This window comes from Hipposideros armiger, unplaced genomic scaffold, assembly GCF_001890085.2.
Source record: "Hipposideros armiger isolate ML-2016 unplaced genomic scaffold, ASM189008v1 scaffold_119, whole genome shotgun sequence".
Taxonomy (NCBI): Eukaryota; Metazoa; Chordata; class Mammalia; order Chiroptera; family Hipposideridae; genus Hipposideros; species Hipposideros armiger.
Genome location: NW_017731469.1, coordinates 298,319 through 321,102, shown reverse-complemented (window position 1 = coordinate 321,102; position 22,784 = coordinate 298,319). Strand labels below are relative to the sequence as shown.

The 22,784-nt window shown below is 51.7% G+C and overlaps 2 protein-coding genes across 14 annotated transcripts in view; one reads left to right on the top strand and one right to left on the bottom strand.

The window, feature by feature from the left end:
• Positions 1–337: 337 nt before the first annotated feature.
• ZMYM3 (zinc finger MYM-type containing 3) overlaps positions 338–22,784 on the bottom strand; it is a 91,100-nt gene continuing 68,653 nt past the window's right edge. Inside the window, exons 3-27 of one of the 12 annotated variants that reach the window (XM_019648012.1) lie at positions 21,123–21,237; positions 15,581–15,722; positions 11,418–11,461; positions 11,037–11,109; positions 10,337–10,631; positions 9,945–10,122; positions 9,402–9,620; positions 8,963–9,113; positions 8,572–8,687; positions 8,324–8,410; positions 8,049–8,199; positions 7,656–7,828; positions 7,362–7,527; positions 6,843–6,940; positions 6,593–6,755; positions 6,203–6,315; positions 5,917–6,091; positions 5,589–5,735; positions 5,066–5,169; positions 4,583–4,751; positions 4,161–4,312; positions 3,484–3,598; positions 2,740–2,994; positions 1,862–1,979; positions 338–1,768 (exon numbers count right to left, since the gene is read on the bottom strand). In XM_019648012.1, coding sequence (XP_019503557.1) covers positions 1,576–1,768; positions 1,862–1,979; positions 2,740–2,994; positions 3,484–3,598; positions 4,161–4,312; positions 4,583–4,751; positions 5,066–5,169; positions 5,589–5,735; positions 5,917–6,091; positions 6,203–6,315; positions 6,593–6,755; positions 6,843–6,940; positions 7,362–7,527; positions 7,656–7,828; positions 8,049–8,199; positions 8,324–8,410; positions 8,572–8,687; positions 8,963–9,113; positions 9,402–9,620; positions 9,945–10,122; positions 10,337–10,631; positions 11,037–11,109; positions 11,418–11,461; positions 15,581–15,626 — 3,501 coding nt within the window. In that variant the 5' untranslated portion in view covers positions 15,627–15,722; positions 21,123–21,237 and the 3' untranslated portion in view covers positions 338–1,575. Of the gene's footprint in view, positions 1,769–1,861; positions 1,980–2,739; positions 2,995–3,483; positions 3,599–4,160; positions 4,313–4,582; positions 4,752–5,065; positions 5,170–5,588; positions 5,736–5,916; positions 6,092–6,202; positions 6,316–6,592; positions 6,756–6,842; positions 6,941–7,361; positions 7,528–7,655; positions 7,829–8,048; positions 8,200–8,323; positions 8,411–8,571; positions 8,688–8,962; positions 9,114–9,401; positions 9,621–9,944; positions 10,123–10,336; positions 10,632–11,036; positions 11,110–11,417; positions 11,462–11,555; positions 12,396–12,417; positions 13,104–13,822; positions 14,049–14,257; positions 14,288–14,445; positions 14,474–15,580; positions 15,723–21,122; positions 21,238–22,784 lie in introns of those variants that run through there. The other 11 variants (XM_019648013.1, XM_019648009.1, XM_019648008.1 and 8 more) reach the window with 11 other exon arrangements.
• Positions 14,599–22,784, top strand: part of NONO (non-POU domain containing octamer binding) — a 30,595-nt gene continuing 22,409 nt past the window's right edge. The window contains exon 1 of one of the 2 annotated variants that reach the window (XM_019648021.1): positions 14,599–14,788. The gene's annotated coding sequence lies outside the window, so the exon portion shown is untranslated. Of the gene's footprint in view, positions 14,789–20,028; positions 20,153–22,784 lie in introns of those variants that run through there. The other variant, XM_019648020.1, reaches the window with a different exon arrangement.

The window sequence follows — 22,784 nt, the reverse complement described above, 5'->3', positions numbered from 1 at the left end:
CAGTCATCTCTCCTGTAGCCTGGGAACCTGCTGGGGATAGGATCCTGGTGGAATCAGTCTTCGTCTTTGAAGTGTCTAATCCAGGTACGTGAACATAGTAGGTCCTTAAAAGATAGCTGTGGAATTAATTTTTTTCCCTCAAGTGTTTGGACATTAGTTATAAAAAGGGCCATATTCCTAGTGGATTCATTCAGTAAAGTGGCTAAAAATGATTCTCAATCTGGGGTGGGATGGACACCTCCCTTCTTCACACCTTGAGAGATCTGAAGTTGTCCCTCCCCCCTCCAAACACTGCTCTCCCTTCCCCACGGAATGCAAAAAAAAAATAAACAAAAAGCAATTTTAACTCTTTATTTGAAACAAACAATTCCAGAGACAGAAGGTTAGTTGTGACAACAGCTTCTCACTACAACACAAGGGTTGGCATGGCTCACTGAAGGAACAGGCCAGGCACCTCAGAACAATATATACAATTTAAACAGTGGCTAAAGTGATGACAGTTATAAAAACACATAAAGGAGGCTGGGGAACAGCAAAGCCAACAGGGAAAGAACTGGGTACCCCCTTTGCCGGACACTAATCATCTTCTGGAACTACAAAGGCAAGATGGGGAAGAGAGAAAATGTAGGCAGTGGGGGCAGGGCCCATGCCCACAGCTCCTCACCTATCCTGACCACAGAGCCCATTCTGCATGACACAGGGCCCCCACAGGCTTGGCCTGGCTCTTAAGATGGGGGAAGAACAAGAGTGGGGAACCCAGCCCCAACCCAAGTCAGAAGGTAGTTTTTGCTTTGGGAACTGTGTCCACTGAACTAAAGGGAGGCAGTTACAGAAAGGGGCTAAGCATGTTGACACATGGCTCATGCCAAGATGGCAGAGAGAGCTAAACACATAAACCAAGGGGGCAAGAGTCTGCTCCCCATACTTCGAGTCATTCTCTGCCTTTGAGGAAATGAAAGCATTTGGAAGCTTTTTAAATTGCAGCACCCGGGGTTGGTGCTTGCAGGGGTGGGGAGGGGGAACGAGGTGGTGAGCGGGTTCCAACAACCAGTTATCTTATGGGAGAGGAAGAGTGTGTAAGCTCTGTGCTTTAGGTAAATGGTCCCCTCATTACTTTCAGCTTATTTCATACCTTCCATACAAGACCCTTTAGTGTGGTACTGGGCGACAGTAAAGAAGGGAATAGGCAGAGGGCAGAGAAGGCAGCTGGGTTCTTCCCTTGGCCAGACCTAGGAACAAGGGGCTTTGCCTATGTGGGATGGGACCATCAGAGCTAGCAACACTCCATCCAGAGTGTGGCCCCAGGAGAAGGGCTTTACTCTGAAGCACAAAGAAAATGGCCTCGGTGGTTTCTGCCCATCACTGGGAGACCAGCCCCCAAGCACAGAGGACTGGGGCCCCGCTGTTGTCAAGTGATATGGAAGATGGTAAAAGCCAGGGGTTCCTAGGGAAGGTAGGGAATGGATGAGTAGAAAAGGGCAGCCAGGGCCCTTCAGAAGGAATAGTATTGGTTCCTGGGCCAGACGCCCTGTGGGGCGTGGCCACAGGCCAGACACCGGTGCGAAAGGTGGAGGCTCAGTCCAGGTCCTCCTCCCCAGGACGACCCAGCTCCTCATAGATCTCGCGCACAGCCAGAATGCGGTTGAGCATACTCTCCAACATGCTCCGGTCCATGGGGATCACAGAGTACCAGAGAGGCGACTCGGCGATGCAAGAGCGCTCAGGTTGCAGGTAGAACACATCATTGCGAGTCCGGAGGCTTTCGGGGCTGCAATGGCAGGGGTGGGACACGTCAGTACGGAGGCAAAGTGGATCCTTTGGGCACCCATGCTAATGCCATTCCTGCCACCTGCCAACTCACCATTTTGACAGGTAGAATTCATAGAACTTGACAGGGCAGCGCAGCGGGTTCATGCGGTTCTCACGCTGCTCCAAGATAGGAGCTTCATCTTCTCTCTTCCGTTTCCCTGGACCCGTGTCTGCAGAGGAGGCAAATGACCCAGACTCCTTAAAGGCACAGTCTCAACGAGCCACCTCCAAGCGCACAGTGCAGGGCACAGGGGGACAGCCTTGGGACACAGAGTACAGTCGGATAAAGAAATAAAGGCAGAAGAAGAATGGCTCACTCCCTCCCCCCCCCCGGCCAACGTCCTGTAGGGGTCTTGCTCTGCAGTGCTCCTGGGTTCGCACTGCTAACATCTTGCTTTATAATCTCCCCTAGGTCGATTTCCTGAAGAAGTGATCTCAGAACTTGTATCCACAAACTGACAAAAACACCCCACTGTGAGCTTGGCCTTGCCTTCTGGGGTAGAGGAACTGTGATGGCCCAGGCCCCGAGACCCCAGTCCAGGTAGGAGCTCAGGTCCAGAGAACGGACCATAGGGACTGCACTCGGGTGGGTCTGCTTCCCGTTCTGCCCAACAGCAAAGAGCCACGGGAAGCCATTCACTCACCCTGGCAATTCTCCCCACAGCCAACACACCCAGCAGCATCCCACATGTGTGCTCCCCCGCAAAGAAAGTAGGCAAGTAAGGAAATTGCCTTGAAATGAGGAAAGGCGGGCAGACGGGGGACCATACTTATGATCTGTTTATGACACAGCCACTGCCCATTGGATCGAAGGACTGGCTGCTTTCACCTTTTGTGCAATCGCAGGAGTGGAAGGATGGGGAGGCTAGTGGCAAAGGAGAGGGCTAAGCTGGCAGTTCAGGGGAGACAGTGGAAGGGACGGCCTCATACCTCGCCCTTTCCTCTGGCGAACCGGGGCGTAGTAGCGGATGCTGACCACCTTAGTGGTGCCCCGAGGGGTGGTGCATTTGCGGGACTGCCGCACCACATTAGTGAAGGAGAGCTGCATGTGCTCCTCGGCCGTCTGCAGCCCAAAAAACTTAGTGTTGAAGAACATGAGGGTGTTGAGAAGGACAAAGGGCGAGTAGACCCCCAACTGCTTACACTCCCATAGGTGTTCTTCCTCCACTCGGGAGAACACTGTATCTGCAATGGTCAAGGAGAGAGGCTGGTTAGGAGCCAGTGCCTTCCTGGGCCCGACCACATCTGCTCCCACATGCCCTGCTCACAAGCATCTCTGCTTGACCAGTGAGCACCATACAGAAACCCCTGGCATCCCACGATGTGACCCAGGACCGGGTGGCACTGGGCGCTTCTCTCACCAGCCTCATGTTATGGGCGGGGAGACGTGAACCTTGAGTCCCACAACTTCTTCCTCTTTTTCCAATGACCACCGACCCAGCCCACCGTTTGTGGTACCAGAGATGGTTCTTCAGACCTGAGTCCGGATCCCTCCTCGTGATCAAGCACACGGGCCCCAGCCCATCCTCCAGCCCTCAGCCCCGAGCCCCCCAGCTCCGCACTCCTGCCTCAGACCCCTCGTGATGAGTGGCAGACCACAGAGGCCAGGGCTTTTGGGAAGCTATAGCCGCAGACTGGGTAACGGTATAGGGGTGCTAAGTCCTTGTCCCTTACTGTTGGGGAGGAGTGTGGGCTGCCAGGTACTCAGAGATTTGTTGAGTTCTTGAACAAAAGTCAGGTAGTAAAGGTCCGTGAAAATGTTCACCATTCGGTTATTTTCCAGCAAGTACTGGAGAAAGAAAAAGAGACACACAGGAAGCTAGACTCTAGTTCCTAGAGGAAAAGACAGTGATGGTAAAGGCCCCAGACACGGCAACCCTGATAATTAGGAAACGGAAGGAAACTGCTGCCTGACTGGGTGACCCAGAGTGCTTCTCCCCAGGCATACCTACAACTGGGGTAACCAAGGCCGCACTGGAAGAAGAGGCGGCTTGGAGATGTCACAGCTGGTTCTTCACAAGCCCAGACCTCTCGGCAGGTAACACATGGCTGGCCTCTCCCAGCGGGAGCTAGACAGTACCCTGGCACCCAAGGGGCCCAGCTCTACCCAGACCTCACATCTAGACCAGCTTTGAGATTTACAAAGGGGACCCACAGAGCAACAAAGACTGGTATGCAGCTTAGCTTTGAGGGGAGTATGGAGATATGTTGTCATGCTTGGAATAGGGCGGAAAGGCTGCCTGCTCCGGGGAGCGGACAGGTGTGGAGCAGGGAGTGTGACAAAATCATTTTCAGTGGAGCCCTGCCTGCTGTGTTGACAGTGACGGCAAGGCAGGTGGTGTAAGGGGTACCTGCTGGATGCCAAGACACAGATAGTAGATACTGTCAGGTTCGTATCGTTCGCCGTTGGGTCGAGTGATTTCTCTCACAAACTGCGCCAGACCGTAGTTGAGCTCAGCCGCTGAGCAGGCCAGAATATCCTCCTTGATTCGCATTGGTTTGGCTGCAGTGATACGTAGTGGAGGTGGATGGGATTAGGAAAATGTCACATGGAGAATTTCACTTAGCTCCAGCGTTAACCCCTTCATCCCTCAGTCACATCCAGCTCCAGAACAAAGCACGAACTACCAAAAGAGCCCTAAGCCTTGAAACCTACACAGCATCTCCCCTTATTCTGTCACTCCTCCCCATCTTCACAGGGCCCCTGTAAGTGCTCACAGCCTTATCACAGCCCTGCCACTTGTTCCCAACCCTGTCCCCACCCCGTCCTTACGGCCGAAGCGCAGCTCGTCGCCCTTGCTGGTTTCTCCATTGGCATACTTCGACTGCACCCAGCACTTCCAAGCATTGACACCGTACGAATAGTTCAGCCCAGTACAGCTGGGCTGGCTGCTCATGGAGTCCCGGGAACAGCTCTCCGAAAGCACCAGCCGCTTTTGACCCTACATGGGAAGAGAAAGGAGGCGAGTGGCGGAGGTAAGACCAAGGGCACCATGGAAGCTAGTCAGGACAGTGTTTACTGCCAGGGGGCTGGGGGACTGATGGAAGAAGACGGCAAGCTTCCACAGCACAGAGCCTGAGGACCAGCTCTGATGATCTTGTGAACTGGGGAGAGCAAAGTTTGGCTGTATCTTAGTATTGCTCAAGGTATCAGAGAAAGGAGGTCAGGGAAGGGCAAACTAAAGCCGCTGACTTGGCTACGAAAGCAGCCCCGCCCCCCGGCCATCTTCTGTGGATACAGCAGCCCAGCCCTCACCTTCCTCATGGTGCGGGGAAGGTCTTGTTCAGTAGACACGTCCTCGGGCCCTACAAGGCCACAATCAAAGAGGAAGTCTACGCTGGGGTTAATGTCCAAAGGATCTGTTGGAGGGGAAAGGAACCAACTTGTGAGATCTCAGCCGGGCACCCGCCACCCCGCTACTTGCCCACTTGAGTGGAGATGAGTCTCCCAGGCAGCTCCCACTGTACTCGGTAGGAGCCAGCAAAGCTAGGCCAAGAACGTGCTCAGAGGTGCACAAAGGCAGACTCACAAGGAGGGAATGCTTGTAACACCACTGACCTGCACACGCAAACACGCTTAAAACGTAAGTTTCAGGTTATGTGTTTTACCATGACTAACAAAACCAAGACTCAGGTGTAAAACTGGGCAACTGTCCCACTGCTCTGTTGGCGGGTCATGAGCAGCCCTGCTAGGGTCATGCTCAGGGTCACAAGAACACTCCTTTCCTGACAGCACAAATGCCACTGCACTCAGTGGGCACGCCTCGCATCCCACTCACTCTTGGGGAAGTCTGCCTCCAAGTCTTGTCCAGGCTCATCCAACACATTGGCCATCTTGACAGCCATGGCCAGGACATCATCTCGAGCTGGCCCAAAGAGGTCACAGTCTTCCAGAAGTCCCTCTGCACTCTGGTTGCTCACAAGATCTGGGAGGCAGAGAAGTCGGCTGTCACTGCAGCTCCTGCCCAGCGCCCTCGCAGGCTTTCAAGGACTCATCTCCACTATTCCCCCATTCCGCTGGGTACCAAGGTCACCACTGTCCGCCCCCTCAGGCAGAGACAGACTGGTAGCACCCTGGCTCCCTCATCACCGCCGTCCCTGGCATACCACAAAGGTCAGATGAGGCCTTGTCTAACTCCTCAGCCTCTGCAATCATTTCTGCCATAGCCAGGATGTCGGCCTCCAAGGGGTTGGAAGGGATCTTCACCTTCAGCTCCTCAATGGTCTCCACAATCTTGTCTGTGCTCTCCAAGGTAGTGGGCAGAAACATGGGCACAGGCACCTGGGGACACGAATCCCAACTAAATGCCAAGAGCCACATGAACACATGAGAGGGCCAGCTGCTGAGAGTACAGGGCAGGGTGTCACCATCCTGAAAGGAAGGGCAACTTACCGGGATGGGCATTGAGAAAGGCACCGGGACTTTCTGGCAGTACAGATGCATAGGCACTGGCACAAAGATGGGCACTGGGATGGGCAGCACGATCACCTGCGGCTTCCACTCTTCTGTTGAAAGGAAAGGGGTCTTCTCAGAGCCCATCAAGTAGGTCACACATCCCACCCAGGGACTGATGCTGGCCTGTCGCCCCAAAAGTGCTAACACTCGCTCATCATCACAAAAGTGCCCTTGCCTCAAAGGTTCAGCCACAACTCCATGAGCCTAGGGCAGCCATATCCATGACACAGCAATGACCTAACAAAGTCCCTTGTCTAGCTCCTGGCCCAGGGCTGGAGGCCCAGGGCTGCGGAGTACAGCCTGTGGTGTCTGGGTGCCCTCGCTCACCTGTCTGACTCCCTTTGGACTTCATCTCCACCTTGCAGGAGACCCCTCGATTCTGCATCAGTGGTTTGCACATGGCCGCTTTGTTTTTGCGGGGTGTTGCCGGGGGTGGTGGGGGTGGAGGAGGGGTGCAAGTGGTGGGAGCTGAGCGGGTCTTTGCAGGGATCTGCAGGGACAAGGGAACATCGGTGCCACCAACTGCTTGACCCTCCTCTGAGACCACCCTCCCCCGACCCCCAGCTTTTGCCCTAACCTTGCTCAGATTCCCAGTTTCCTCTGGGGTCTTCACTATATTGCTGTTCTCCACTTTGGTTTGAGAGGGTGTCTGGGACTTCGACTCAGAAGACTGACCTGCAGATCAAAACAAAGCAACGCTCCCTCTGTGGAACTAGCTGTCTGTTTTCCTCACCCGGTCCCAGGAGCACTTCATTAAAGGTACATCAAATGGGAATGGAAAGTCTAGAATTTCTCCTCCTTCTCACCCCAGGTCTAGTCTTCTCTAGGCCCCAGTTAACAGTGGCCAAGAAGATTCTTTGCTCGTACGTGGACAGGTTATCATTCCCTAAAAATACACCATTTCTAGAAAATCAGTAGACTCTAGCTCTGGAAACCTTCAAACAAGACTCCCGTACTACCTGCACATTCCAGAAGCTAAAACAGAGCATGGTACCAGGAGCTCTGACCAGGGGTGACATGAAAGCAAGAGAGGGGTGGGGCTGTGCTTAGAAAAGTCCAGGCCAGTTCTAAGTGAGTGTGCCCCCGCCCGACTCACTGTTCAGGAGGCTCTCGGGCCCACTCTGAGTGTCCAAGTTGGGTTGGTTCTGCTGGCTGTAGAAACGCAGCAGACACTGTTGGTTACAAAAATGACGGATCTGCCCACGCCAGTGGATGGTCTCCAGCAGCTTCCCCTGGCGCTTACAGGCATGGCACCGGGCAGCCTGAAGGTGTGGGCAGAATGGTCAGACCTGCCTCCCCATAGAGGCCGCCCCAGAGATCGGAGATCATCCCCCACCTGAGCACAGCACAATAGCCTGTGCTCCCCGCACCTCGGCTTGTGTCCCCTTACCTTGCAGTACCACAGCAGGTACTTGCTCTTACAGTCCTCGCTGCAGAAGTCCCAGGTGCTGCCATCCAGTTGTTCAGTGACACCGCGTTGGCAGGTCTGGGAGCAGTAAGTACAAGTGATACAGCAAAGTCCCAGCTTCTTAGTGAAGTCCTGTTTGTATAGCAGCACACAGCCTGGAAAGCGTGCAGACACAGAGAGATGTCCATGCTGTGAGACCCGACCCCTTCAAGGTGACACAACTGCAACCTCTCCTGAATGGCCTCTCGGGCCAAAGCCTCAGGATGGATGGGGCAGAACATCCCTAGCAGGATGCCCAGGCCCCAGCCCCACTGACTGCCCTACCTTCCAGGCTTCCTCCTTTCTGTGCCATGGTCCCCTCGCCCATTCCCTTACCTTCGCTGCAGAAGCTCTTCTCCACCCCGCTGAATCGGAGCTTTTCATGCAGCAGTTTCTCCTGCCGGCAATGCTCACACTGGGACACCACGCCCCGAAGCCGCTTGAAGTCCTCACAGCAATCACGGCAGCAGAACTGGAACACCTGGTCCTGGGATGGGGGCACAGAGTGGGGAAGAGCTGTGCCGTCTGCACCCGGCGAGAGCCAAGCGGAAGCACCCCTTCAGACAGGTGTCTGGTCATGTGGCAACACATGGGCCAGGTGGGGGTCTTACCTGCCAGTCCAAGACCTCAGGCTTGCCACTGAAGAGGCTGTGGCAGTAGTGACAGCTCAGGTGAATGCCCCCCTCAGGGCTTGTGCGCTGGAGGGAAGGAAGACAAGTAAGGATGGGGCAAGGCGTGTGTGCTGGTAGTGGGGAGAGGAAGTCAGGCTTGTTCCTTGGTCTGCCCAGGCCTCCCGACCCCTGGTCTCACACCCTGTCTGGGTGCCACACCCTTGTCCCTGGTCCAGGGTCTCAAGTACCTGGAACTTGGTCCAGCAGCTGAGGCTGCAGAACTGGTAGACTGTGCGATCGACTTTGTTGTAGTAACAGGGCTCAGAGAGGCTGCGGCGGCAGAAGCTGCAGGGTCGGGAAGGGCCTGGGGCATAGAGAGAAAGAGGGGAGAGAGGGAGAGACAGAGAGGGAGAGAGGGGGAGAGAGAGGGAGAGAGAGAGAGAGAGAGAGAGAGAGGGAGGGAGGGAGAGAGGGAGAGGGTGGGAGAGAGAGAGAGCACACAGAGGTGTGAGGCGCTGCAGAGACGGAACAAGAAGTCCGGGAACGTGTGCCTGGGCAGCAGGGGTTACTTTACAAGAGGGGTGTATGGGGTAGAAGGAAGGCCAGCAGGGGTCTCAGAGAAGAGGGCTTGGCACCTACCAGTGAGCCCTGCCTGCTTCACTTTGTAAGAGGTGGTACAGCAGAGGGAACAGAACAAGCTCGTCTTGCCATTACGGTCCACATGTGAGAGCATCTCAAAGTTCTTACACAGGGTCTTGCACCAGACACATGGGTACACACGTGTGTTTTTCTGTGAGGATGGGGAAGGAGAGGCTGAGGCTGGATTTGTCCCTTCACTTTTATTTTTAAAATTTTTAAAACATGAGATATTTCAAGCATACAAAAAAGTATAGGTGATGATATAACAAAGACCTGTGTATCCGCCAGCCAGCTTCAAAAATAAAACATAACAGATACAATTGAAACCCCCTTTATTTGCTTTATTCCTCCCAGCCTGCGACCTGTCAGGCACCTTTATTTATGGCCCAGGAACCTCACCCCCTTCCAAGGCCCTCTAGCACTACTCCCTCGGCCCCACCTTCTTGTACGCCCCCAAGCACGTTGTGTTGCAGAACCGCTTCTGTTGGCCCTCGTGGAAGAGGAGCTCGGGGCCAGGGCTCCCAGTCTTGGCGTAGATGTAAGCGCCGCACTGGTCACAGCAGTTGGTTTTCAGTCCCTTGTTGGCCCGGAATTTGGAGAAGCACGAATCACTGCAGAGCCGGTGTACCACGCTGCCATTGCTGACCTCGTGCAGGACCTGCCACACACACACACCCTGAGCTGGGGCCTGGCCACCACCACCCACCCACTGCAAGGACAGCCTGCCCCCCTCACCCTAGACCTTCACAGCAGACCGTGTGCCCAGGGACCCCCCAACCTGCGCATCAGGCTGCCGATGTGATGCTGAGGTCCCGGGAGGGAAGGAAGTCGAGCTGCACACATCCTGGAGAAGCTCTCTCCTTGAATACACTCCCTTTCCTCCCACCCCTTCCTCTACAGGGCCTGGCCCCTGTAGCCCCAGGATGGCAGGAGCGGTTCAGGGCTGGCCAGGCTCTGTAATCAGCCCCTGGAGCTTCCTCACCTCTCCAGTCTTCTGGCATATGCTGCAGCGAGTGGCATCAGCAGGGTCCCCAGCCTGGGGAATTGGGCGCTGCTGCTGAGCCTCATACAGGGAGAGGCAGACGGATGTGCAGAACTCATGGAAGGAGCCTCCTGAACCTGTCTGTGCCACAACCAAGTCCTTGGTGTTCCAGATCTCCCTGCAGGTGGGAAAGGGTTTGAACATTCACTCGGCATGGACATCATCGCATGCCGTCTGCTTCCAACCCTCCCCTGGGGTTCATGGCCACAAGAGTATGCTCAGACCGCCTGCCCCAACTGCAGCCCTCCCAGGTCCACTCTGCTGGTTTCTCTGCCCCATGCCTCACTCTGTCCCATGCCCCAGGGGCCCGGGCCAGCCAGGCCAGAACGTACTTCTTGCAGAAGGTACAGGTCTTTTTGCCTGAGGGCTTCTTCGAGAAAGTGGTGAGGCAGGATGAGGAGCAGAAGAGCTGCGGCAGCCCCTTGCGCTGGTAGGCCGTCTGCCCCTTCTGCAGGGGTGTCCGGCAGTGCGCACAAGTCATCTTGGTGCCCACGGAGGAGCGGCCGGCCCTTTGCGCCACGCTGGAGCGCAGGGACATGCGCGGAGAGCGCCGGGGCCGGAATGGCACAAAGTCCTCATCATTCGGGTCATCTACCATGGCATCAGAATCCTCGTCTGACACTGGAACTGATGGGGTGGGGGGTGGCCATGAGAAAAGGCTACCAGGCCAGCTATCCAGCCATCCCCTGACCAATAGGTAGCTGGCTGCTCATGGCATCCCTTTGGTTCTTGCCTTTACCGCCCCCCCCCCAACCCCAGCACATGGCACTGGCATTGTGGGCCAGTGGTGTCACTCTCCCATAGTGACTCTGTCATCTCCCAGGGAGGGGAAGGGAGGGCTTCTTTGGGGACAGAGATGGCAACAGCTGAAACAGGAAACTCCATTCTCACTGCTCTTGTTTTCAGTCTCCCCCACTGCCCCTGGTTCCCATGCCAACCCAGAGCAGAGAGAGGCACTTCACACTCCGCATGGAGCCAGGAGGTCCGTGGCGCCACATCCCACTCGGTCGCACTTCCTCAAGTCCTACTCACTGCTCTCAGTGGAATCCACAACCTCGGGTTTTGGAGGCTCCGCTCTCCGAACACGCTCGCTTCTCTTCTGCATCTTGGGAACACGGGAGGGAAGGAAAGCTGACACCAGGCCAGGCTGAAGGGCCAGCGGCACTAGTGCAGGCTTGGGGGGGTGCAGAGATGAGGGGGGAGGGAGAGCAGGGACCCTCGGCCCAGCCCTTAGCAGGAGGGGAGAAAAGGAAGCTAGACTTTCTCCCTAAGAAGCAGTAGACACAAGGGCTCCCTCCCTCCTCCTAACTCCTCACACAGCCCTCCACCGAACATCTGGGAGGCAACATGAAGGGTCTGTCCTCCACAGAGCTATAGGGGGAACAAGACTCCTTCCAATCCCCTCCCCCTCACCCTCTCAGGCGGCTTCTCACTCGCCTTCCCAGTCATGCCATCTCCTGCAAAGGAAGCAGAAAGCAGCCTAAATCTTGAGCCTGCCCTCACACCCCCTCCTGGCCCAACCTCCGCCTCCATTCCTGGGGAAGAACTTACTCAAAACTGAAAGGGAAAACTCGAGTGCCTGTGGCTTCTTGGGGCCCCTCTCAGGGTTACCTCGAGCTCTGCACTGAGGGGAGGGTGGTGGTGCAGCTATTGTCCGTGAAAACCCCCCACCCTTCCCACCAGCTTTCGGTCCCAATCATTGGGACTTGAGGAAACACAGGTAACACACCTTTCATGGAGAATTTACAGTTTACCAACAAAAACCAATGAAGTCCCCCAAAGGTAGATAGAAAGGGGAGATGGAAGCAGTGAGATATGGGTAGGTCCCCTGGACTCAGGTGGTTACATAAGCACTAGGACCCTGGTCACAGCCTGGGGGAGGCACACCACTAGGCAGATCAGGGAGAAACCAGAGCCTCTCCAAGTCTAGGCTGCCCGTCCCCTACCAGGCACTGAGTCCTAACCCCTGCATTTATTTGTACCATCCCCTGAACTCACGACCCTATTTATCATTCATCAAACCTAGAAACCCCACTCTCATCTAGAACAAAACAGCTGGAAAGATCTCAGACCCAGCAAGCCTGGGGTCCTCCCCAGATCCTGAAGGACGGACCCTGGCACCAAAACCAATGGGGGAAGAAAAAGGGAACATCTCCCACCAAATCCACGCCTCCAACCCAGCCCCTGAAACCTCACCCCTATTCCTCCTCCCCCACAGCAGCTGAGCTTCCCCCACCCTTACCTTCCTTCATCTTGACGCCACCTCCATTCCTCCCTTCCAAACCCCCAAGTCCTTCTCCTCCTCACTCCATCCTCTTCCTCCTCCCTGACTTTCTCCCTTAACACACAGCTGGCCCTCCTTACCCCACCCTGTCTCCCCAGCCTTGCTTCTCCAGCTGAGTAGGCAACCTACCTGGCAAGGAGGGGTGTGCAGGGGGGCTAGGACCCCCAGGTTTGGTCTGAGAACTGTTCATTCCATCCCCCCGAGTCTCTCCCACTGAAGGGCTCGGGGGGCCATTGGGGCTCTGTGGCCGCCCTTGGGGAAGCTCCTCCTCCTGCCCAGGGGAGCCCCTTCTCCCTGTAGCTATGGAGGTGGTCTCCTCCTCTTCAATATGTGGGGACTGCAGGGTTATTGGAGAATCTGGAGCCAAAGGTTCTAGCAGCCCCTCGGGTGAAGAGGGGTTTGCCCCAGCCTCTGGGTCAGGTGGCACCACCTCAGGGGTCTGACCCCCTGGTCCAGGCTCTAGGGTCTGGTCTCCTGCATCCCATGAAAGGGTCCCCTCAGGACCATGGTCCACCTCTGGGGGAGAGGGGGCTTTATAGAGCAGCCCCCCCAGCCCCAGCAGCTCAGTGGCTCCATCCAGGACTCCAGGGTCTTTTTCCAGGCCAGCAGGGGTATCAAGCAGATCCAGGGCTCCTGAGGATGGAGAAGGGCCAGGGGGAGCCCATCCTCGAGTTGGGGCAGTCTGGGATTCCAGTAGGTCCTCTCCAAATTCCATGTCTACTGGGAGGTCTCCAGCCAGGGGCTTCTCTGGCAGGGTCAATGGGTCAAACGGACTGGGAAAATCACTGGGGTCCATGAGGATGACTGGATATGGGCTGTAGATCAGGGGTAGAAGAGGGGGCAGAAGAGGTGGTCTTCACCACAATTCCTTCTTATATAGGCTCTGGGACACACCCCATCATCCACTTGGACTTCTCATGGACAGCCCCCACCGCAAACGACAAGCATTTCCACAGGCTTTAGTCCAATGACCACTCCCCCCACCACATACAGCGCCCCCTGTGGGGAGAGGCGTTCCCCGCCCTGGCCCTGTGCCCACACTCGCCGGGCAGTCCGTGGTTCCACCCGCCCTCCACCCCACTGCAACTCCTAGTTCCCCTCCCCCCTTTACCTTTCAGCACCCCCCCCACACACACACACACACACACTCGGGCTGAACGCCCCCTTAGAGTCTCCTAGGGCCATTGCCACCGGGAGCCTTTCCCGCCCCCGCGATCTCAGTTTCTATCCCCTCCCCTCTCTCCTAGAGCCCCCCAGCTCCCCAGTCGTTATCCACCCTGTGCCCTTCCCTCGCCCCCACAAACTGCCCTTCCTAACCCCTCCCCCCCAGTTATCTTTCAGGGTCGCCCACTTCCTCAGCCCCGTCCCCCTTTCCTATTGCTCCCCCAGTCCTCCTTCTCCTGTTGCCCACCCCCCACCTCAGGCATTTACAGGAAGACATTTTGGAGCTACGATCTCTCCTTAGACCCCCCTCCCAGCTACTGCGAGATCCCGCCAGCAGGTTCGGTTCGGCTTGATCAGGCCCGACCCCTACCTGCGGCAGGGTTAGTGTAACGGCTACAAGCCTAGAACTGCAGACAGCAACGGCCCCGCGCTCCTTCTCCACCTCCCTCCCCAGCAGCCGGGACAGGGGTCGCGGCCCCTTTAAATGGCAGCGCCGCTCACAGAGCCCAGCGCTCTGCACCAGGCGGGCGGGCGGCTCCAGTATCCAACCCCATTGGCTGGCTCCGGGAGGGGGCTCGCGAGACAGCGCCGGCCCCCGGCGCGAGACTCCCAGCCCAACGGCCGCCTGGAAATTGCGGAGTGGAGCCTACTAGGTGGAGATGGAGCTTGAGCCCCCGCCCGGGGCCCCGTTAGTTGAGAAGGAAAAGATAGGCTCTGGAGCTTTGTAGCCCGCCCCGGGGAAAGGCGGCACCCCCTTTCCACCTAAGGGCTGAGTACACTAGCCACAAAAAACAGATCTACGCACCTGCTTCCCTCACCTGGCTCAAGAGTCTGCCCCCGCCCCGACGTCACACCCGTGCCCGCCCTACCTCCTGGAGCCCACTCTACCCGTGATCCCCTCCTCTCATTCAAATGGTTCCCGGTCCCCTCCCCCTCTCCGTGTCTCTCTTCGCTTCCCACTCGTGTTTAACCACCCCCCTCAACAGTCCCTACCTACGCCATGCAGCAAGCGCCTGCCAAGATTACCCTCCCCCCAACCCCACCTCTCCGGGGCCCGCCCCCTGGATGACTGTTGGGGTAGTGAGTGACAGCGGAGGGTGGGGGGAGGCACGGACCCAGTCCTCACGTGCCCCTCCTCCCCTTGTCTGCAGCCTCGGGCCCCCCTAACCATTCTGAGAGTCATAGTTGTGGGGTGTCTTAAGCTTGGTCTCCAGCCTCCCAGGGCGGGTTAAATGGCTCTGGCTCAGTGACAACGCCTATGCAGTAACTGTTACTACCTGATGACCCCAAAACCAGGTCCTGGAAAGACACCCCCCACTCCCTCAACTGTCTTAGGGTAAGTTCTGGGATCTTCTCCCCGGGTCTTCCTGCAAGAGCTCCCTGCCTTATCTCTTCAGTAGTTTTCCTCACCAAGGCCGGTAGCTCTTCTCCCCACCCCGTCTGTCTGTCCCTCCCTCCTTCTTTCTGTCCTTGTCCATCCCTTTCTAACCCCCCTTCCTCTCTCTCTCCCTCTCCCTGGCGCGCATTTTCTCTCCTGATCTCTTTTTGTCTCTGTCTCTACCTCTCTAATGCAAGAGCGCGCGCCCGCGCGCGCGCGCGCGCGCGCACAGCCCCCCTCCTGGCTGGTCCTTAGCTTGTGGGTGTGGCTGAGGTTTGGGCTAGAGAGGTGCGGTAGGGGGAAGGGGCACTAACATTAGGCCTACTGGCTTTAAAACATGTGTTTAAAACCCCTAAGGGCTGGAGGGCCATTTAGTATGTGAGATACTAGAGGAGGCCCAGGTTAGAAGGGAGTCCTGCCACAGACTTAGGAACACACAGCTTTGGTGTCCAGTGCCTGCCTCTTTGCTCTGGGCCTTTCTTCCGTCCCACACCAAACCTCTCCTAGCCTTACAGTCCTCGGAGTTTTATGCTCATTTATGCTCATTATGCTTGTCTCATTCACTTTCCCAGAAACCTTATCCTTCCTGACTCCCCACATGGCCTTGAGGGTATCTTTGCTCTCTCCTTATACACAGAGATAAAACCAAGAGTTAGTTGTTCCCCTTTAGGCTTCCCAGACCCAGCTTTCTCTTTATCTGAACCAATATTCTGTGTACCCATCTCCCACCTTCTGCTTATTTCTGTGTACCTTCCTCCCTTTGCATTTTCAGTGTGTTGCACCTCAGCTGGGACATCTGGTTCTTTTGTATTGCCTGTCCTTCTCAACACATGCTTAGATCCTTGGTCACTCTGACTGGAGAATGCCTGGTTTCAAGTTGAGAGGAGACAATCTAAGGGGAATTAATGGTGTATGATTACTTCAGAGGCAGTGCTGTGGCATACAAGGGGGTGGATTCTGGAGGCAGATAAACCAGGATTGGAAACTCAACTCTGCCCACTTCTTAGCCAGTTGACTTTGGGCAAGTTACTTGTCAAGTCACTGGGTCTTAGTTTTCTCATCTTTAAAACAGAGATAAGAAAACAATCTAAATGTCCAATAATAGGGAATTGGTTAAGGCAATTTTGGTTATACTCGTACAATGGATGTAGTCAATAGCAACCACTTAAAAAGAAACAAATGGTGCAGAGCACAGGTGATTTTTAGGGTGGCGAAAATATTCTGTATGATACTATAATGGTGGCTACATTACACATTTATCCAAGTTCACAGAATGTACAACACCGAAGTGAACTCTTATGTAACTGATGGGCTTTGAATAACGTTATCAACTTAGGTTCCTCAGTTATAACTATCACTCTGTGAGAGATGTTAACAGTTGAGGCTGTGTGCCTTGGGGGGATGGGCAGCATGTGGGAACTCTGTACTTTCAGCTCATTTTTGCTATAAACATACAACTGTTCTAAAATATAAAGTCTATTAAAAAAACCTAATGACACACGAAAATGCTCCTGACATAATGTTACATTTTTAGAAAAGAGTTAAAATATGATACTAACTTTGCAGAGGAATCCTATATGCATATACACATAGAAAAAGACTGGACAGAAATAATGGAGATAATAATACTTCACAGGGATGCTATTAAGATTGAGATGTACACCTGTCTGACATATAGCAGATGTTCAATACTGGGGGTGCCAAAAGAATGTACACAGGTGGACACTTTGGGCAGCATTGCTCAAGCAGCAGTTCGCCGTCATCAGAAGTGTCTGGACGCTGATGGGAACCACCGTGAGCACCTCTTGTCATTGCAGAAGTCAAGCGTGACTTGTATTCATCTTTTGTTATCGGTATATATTAAGTATTATAATTTTAATAGCTTTTTCCTTTCTTAAAATGTGTATACATTTTTTGGCTCCCTCTGTAGATACTGGTCACCATTATTATTATTATATGAGGAATATATACGACTTCATGCATGGTCTGGGGCTTCACACCCTGGGGCCTTCATATTCTTAAAATAAATAATGTTTTTGGCTTTGATTGAGCCAAGAGTGCCTACAGTTAATATGTTTGAGTATGTATCAGCCACAGATGATAGGCTCTAACATAAAATGGGCTGATGGGGCGGTGGTGTGGGGTAAGAGTGTGGCCTGCAATTCAATGCTTTCATTTTCAGCCTTGATTGTTACAGTTAGCGCACAGTACTCAATTCTGTTACTTGTTAGTTACTGCATAATACCCTGATTCTTACTTGTTCACCATTTATAATGCAATCCTTAAAGTGCTGTAAGCACTATGTAACAGGTAAAAACTCAGTCCCTGTCCTCACGAGAGCCCTTTCGTTTTAATTATACATATATATTTTTTCTGATTACAAAAATATAAATGTTCACTAAAAATTTTGGAAAGCAAAGAAAGTCTGAAAAAGAAAGCAATAATCACTTATGTCCTACCTACTATACTTGGAGATAACCACTGCTCTTTTTGATGTATATCTTTCTAGTCCTGTGTTGTTGTTGTTTTTTGCATACATACTTTATACAAAATTGGAATAATCTTGAACAATATGTTCTACAACATAACTGTAATGGCTGTATATTGTTCCATCATTTGGATGTACCATGCTTTATTTAACTAATTACTGCTGGATGGCAAACCTTTATTTTTTCACAACTGGCAAGGCTATGTATAACTTGAGCAAACAAATGGAGGTATTATTTGGCAGTTATTGATTAGACTGAGGTTCACTCTTTAAAACTAACTCTGGAAACACGTGGATTCTTATTTAATGTTTTATACCATTCTAAAGTACCCTGGAAGGAAGAGAAGGGACTCTGCATTTAGAGGGACACTGGGAAAATGCTCACCTGTGAGCTCCTCAACAAAAGGGACCAGTTCTACTCATCTCTATCTCTGAAATCTAGCACAGTCCGTGACAGATACTTAATAGATGTTTACTGCATGAAACGATGGATGAATGAATAAAGGAGAAATATGCCAAAATGTTAACAGTTATTTCTGCATAATGGGGTTATGTGTTATTTTCATAATTTTCCCTCAATAAGCATATATTGCTTTTATAATCAGAAAAGACAACATAAATTATCTTTGAAAAACCCTTCAGTGTCTCTCCATCACCTACAGATGAATGTACAAACTTCTAAGCATGGCACAGGCCCTTAATTATTGGGCCTATGCCTGTCTCTCTAGCCTAATTTCCTATCACTCAGCCTCCCCACTTCTCTTCAGCCATGACAGATTACCTAAAATATAGGTCATTCTGCCTTGGACACATTGGTTTACACATTGGTCTGACTTCAACCTTTTGGTTAAGTCCCATTTCAACGGTGCTCTTTCCTGAGAAGCCTTTTCTGATCCACTCAACCAGAGCCATGCTTCCTTTGAGTTTCCACTTTACCTCTAATATACTATTGTTATTTTGTCTCCAGCACTGCAGTCATTTATTTATATTAACATTTCTCTGCTGGAGGAGGTTGTGATTGCCTTGAGGAGATACACAAATGTACACTTTCTCTTTTAATTTGTTACTTTAGTTTTCTATGTAGACAGCTGTTAGGACAACTAACAAAGTATAAATCCATAGTAGTTTTTTCCCTCAACAGATACTAAAAACCATCATGTGGGAGTCTATACAATACTTGATATTTAAAAAGTCCCCACAGATCTTTATCCGTTTATATAGAAAGACAGCTAAAGTATTTTTTAAGTAAGAAGGTCATGACTCAGGAAAGTGTGTATAACTTAATCCTTCATGTATAAAAAAGTATAAACATTTCTGTTTGACCAGGACTGTACAAAGATAGAAAATAGAAATGCAAGAAAGTGGTCACAATTGCAACATCGGAATGAGTAGAGGGAGAGACTTTTCCCTTTATACTGTTGCACATTGTTTGTTTTCATGAGCAGGAACAAGTCTTTTTCAGAATAGAGGTAAATTTTTTTCACAATAGAGGTGTTATTTATTTTCAAAAAGCTTGGGAACCACTGGTTTAGATGTCCAACACTAGCTACATGTGGCTATTTAAACTTTAGCTAATTAAAATGAAATAGAATTAACAATTCAGTTCCTTAGTTGCACTAGTCATACTTCAAACCCTCAATGATCACACGTGGCCAGTAGCTACTGCGTTGAACACAGCAGATGCAGAACACTTCTGTCATTGCAGAAGGTTCAACTGGATAGTGCAGGTCTAGTTCACTGTGTCCCCACATAAGATGGAGCCAGTTGGGACACCCTGAAACCCCAAATTTGAATTAATTCCCTGTGGGAATTAACTACAAAGACCTATCAGTTGGGCCTTGTAGCCCTTGATTAACCACAGGGCCAGTTAGGCATTACCGAAAAATGAAGGTGATTACCTGATTGGTTTTCTACAGAATATAGAATCAGGCTGATCTGGAGGCCTACAATGTATCCATGGCAATGATGACACCTGTTGACTCTCTGTAAATCATAGGAACAATAGTGGTGTTTGGACTGCTGGGTTCCCTGGTTACCATGGAAATGAGGGTGCTGGCTACAATTCTTTCTGTAATCATAACCATAACCATAAACATAGTGGTGACGATTTCAGTTGGGCTTCATGAGCAGAGCTGGCAGCAGGAGAAGCAACTAGAAATCTGATTAAGCATGGAGTGTCAGAGTGCAAGCCCTAATGAGGAAGTGTGAAAAAAGAAACATGGCGGGGCATTTTTTTCAGTAGGAAAAGGCTAGATCTACTTCACTGAATACAATGACATTGTTACTCTAGTCTTGCACAGGCGCAGTGCACGAATGCTCAGAGCACGCCTACGCGCACATTCTCCCTCTCTCCCTCTCTCTCTCTCTCTGTCTCCCCCCCTCTCTTTTTCCCTTTTCCTCTCTTTTCCTTTTTCCCCCCTCTCCTTTCCCCCCTCCCATCACTTGGTCTTTCAGTCTTCCCGTTAGTCCGTTCGCGTCTCTCCTTCCGAGCCTCCATCCCCCTCCCCCTCCCCTTTCGGTCTGGAGCCGACAGCTAGTAGCGCGTGCGCATTAGGTACAAACCCTCGCTCTTTGTCCCCATCTGTCTTTCACACGAACTCAGGCTTTCGCACTCGGTAGCCAATAGGCTCGTAGAAATGGCGGAAAACAGACTCCGCCTTTGGAAAGAACCTTGATTAGCAGATCAGGTAACCAATCGAGAATGACACTTTGTACCCCTGGGGAGGCACCGAGCTCCGTCGTCTCGTTTCCGGCGATCGCGCGCTCTTTTCTTGGGACGGTAGAGGCCGTGTGGCGTCGCCGTTACTCCGAGGAGAGAGAACAGTCGGTAGAGGGTGAGTTTGGGGACGACTTTGGCTGTCATCTGAGAAGGGAGTAGGCTTTCTCGCGACCATCGGCGAAGGAAGAGGCTAGAGCGAGGCTGGCCGTTCGTCCCGAGGCCTCCTGAGGCCTTGTCCCTGCTGCCCCCGGCCTCAGCCCACCCGCGGGGGCCCAGCGATCGGGAACCGGCCTCCCGCTTCCTCTCCCGCCGCGTCTCTTTGTGCGATCTGGCTTCCCATCTTAGTCCTGTCAGGAAGCGTCTGGCCCTGGAGTCGCGCTGGGCCTGAGGGTGTGGGGTCCATGGTCACGGAGCCCTGGAGCCGCTTTGTCGGGCCTCCTGCCCTCGGCCTGAGGAGGCGGCGAATTCCGAATGAGAAACTGGGGGACATTCTTTGTCAGAACTCATAGCTGCGAAGTTCATCTGCTCCTCCAGACCCCGTCGCTTCCCTTGTCAGGTTCCTGTGTGCCCCTTTTTCAGTCTTTTTGCCTAGATCCCCGCCCCATGTGTAGCATCACTTGTAAAAATGAAACTTCGTTTGATGCAATTTTCTACCAAGTGTTTTCAAACACTTGGAGAATCGATTGTCGTAAGGTGACACCTTTCTTTGTGTTCTTAACAGAAGTCGAGGGTAGAGAAGGCTGGAGGCACTGGGTATCTTTTATCTGGGTGTAGTAGGTGCAGGGGGTAGGGTAGCCAGATCAAATCCAGGATGCCCCGTGAAATTTGAATTTCACATAGCGATTTTTTTTTTTTTGGTATACGTTGCATGGCACTTACACTTAAAAAAATCATTTTTTATTCCAGAACTCTAATTTACTATGTTGTGCATTTTTATTTGCTAAATCTGGCAACTCCAGTGTGTGTGTTGGGGGGGGGGCGACGATGACACACTGGCTAGATTTATACTTGTGTCTTGGTCCAACTTCCTTGTTATTAAATAAAAGGTCCTAAGAAAGCGTTAGAAAATAGAAAAAGGACCTTACCGTGTCTGTGCATTCCACAGCTTTCAGGCTGGTCCATATTCAGGCGGCCATCTCACTCTGGTAGATTTTTACCAGATTTCCCCCACAGTTTCCACTTAAAAATTTGATCCTTATCCTGAAAATTAAAGGGACATTTATTTTTCAGAAATGTGTGAAGTAGTACTTCGTCCTGCACTTAAGCATTTGTGCTGCTATCTCATGCCCACTAGCCCAGTCTTTCTAAGCCAGCAATACATATTCTCTCAAGCAAGCCCTTCATCAGAGTGTTTTAGGACAGAAATCCTTCTGCTGATCTTTGTGCTTTGTTCTCAGAGGCCCCATGGTTAGGGGGCAGTGAATTTATTACTCAGATTTCTGCACATATTTCCAGATTATATTGGTGGTCATCATCAGAAGTAGGTAATTGGGACAAGACTTGCTGAGTACTTAACTGAGTACTCTGGGCAATATTTGGGTGGTTTATACAAGATTACTCAGTCTTCACCATTGAACATCTGCTTGGGAAACAACAAACTGAAGGGAAAGATTAGCATTATGGAGACATTTATTTAAAAACACAAAGGTAGGGAATTTGGTTATAAAAAATGATTTTTGCTAGAATCCAGAAGAGTGAAGAATGTAATTGATGACATTTGTCTAACTGTAGCACCCACCATATGCAGAAATAAGGGTAGTGGCTGCCAGCATAACAAGTGTCTGCTATGGACATGGTCTCCTTTAGTCCTGAAAATAACCAGTCCTGTGAGGTACATTCTGTTACCCCCATTTTACAGCTGAGGAAACTGAGGCTCAGGAGTTAGGTGACATGGCTAGTAAGTTTGTTGGACTCTAAACTCTGAAACTGAACTGAGTTTGATTACAAAGCTTATTAGTATGGGGATAAAATATGAGATTCTCTACTCCATGCCTCAATTCCACTTGTGTGACCTTGGATGGGCATCGTTTTTCTTATCCGGAAGAATAGTGAGTACTAAATGAGATAAAGGAGACTTAGCACAGTGCGTGGCATATACTGGCCGATAAACTCTTGTATTATCGACTTCACTACCAGGCTACACTTTGTAAAATCAAAAATAACCTCCCTTGAAGTAATCTTAAATGGTTGAGAATATCCCAGCCCTGTACTCTCAAGGAGGTAGGTCATTTCTGGCCTTTTTGAAATGGAGTGGTGAGGTGTGGTTAAGATGTAAATACAGAGTTTTTAATATTTCAGTTTTGAATGGATCTCTAAAGATTTCTATTAATGTGTAAATATAAATTGTGGCTTCCTGAATGGGATGCAGGGTACTGAGGCTGGGGCAAAAGAGGTTCCTTTGAACTCTTAGCCAGAGGTAAGACGACCTAGCTGAAGAAATGGCTGTGAAGATAATTGAACTGTCTGGTATAGGCCACTCTGGGGGCCGGGGTAAGGGAGGTGTTTAATACCTGGGACTCACTCAAACAGGAAAAGATCTGATTCTAATGCCCACCTTACCCCGCCCCCAATTGTTGGGGTAGACTTGAAATTTTGTCTATTTTCATTTCCTAATTTTATGTGTCTTACTTCAAAATCATGATTTCCTTTCCTTTTTTTTTTTAAAGCATTCCATTTGCCATGAAACTGCTACATCTATTCATAGCATTTAAAGTTGTAACAACTTTTTGAGAAAACAATGCTGTACT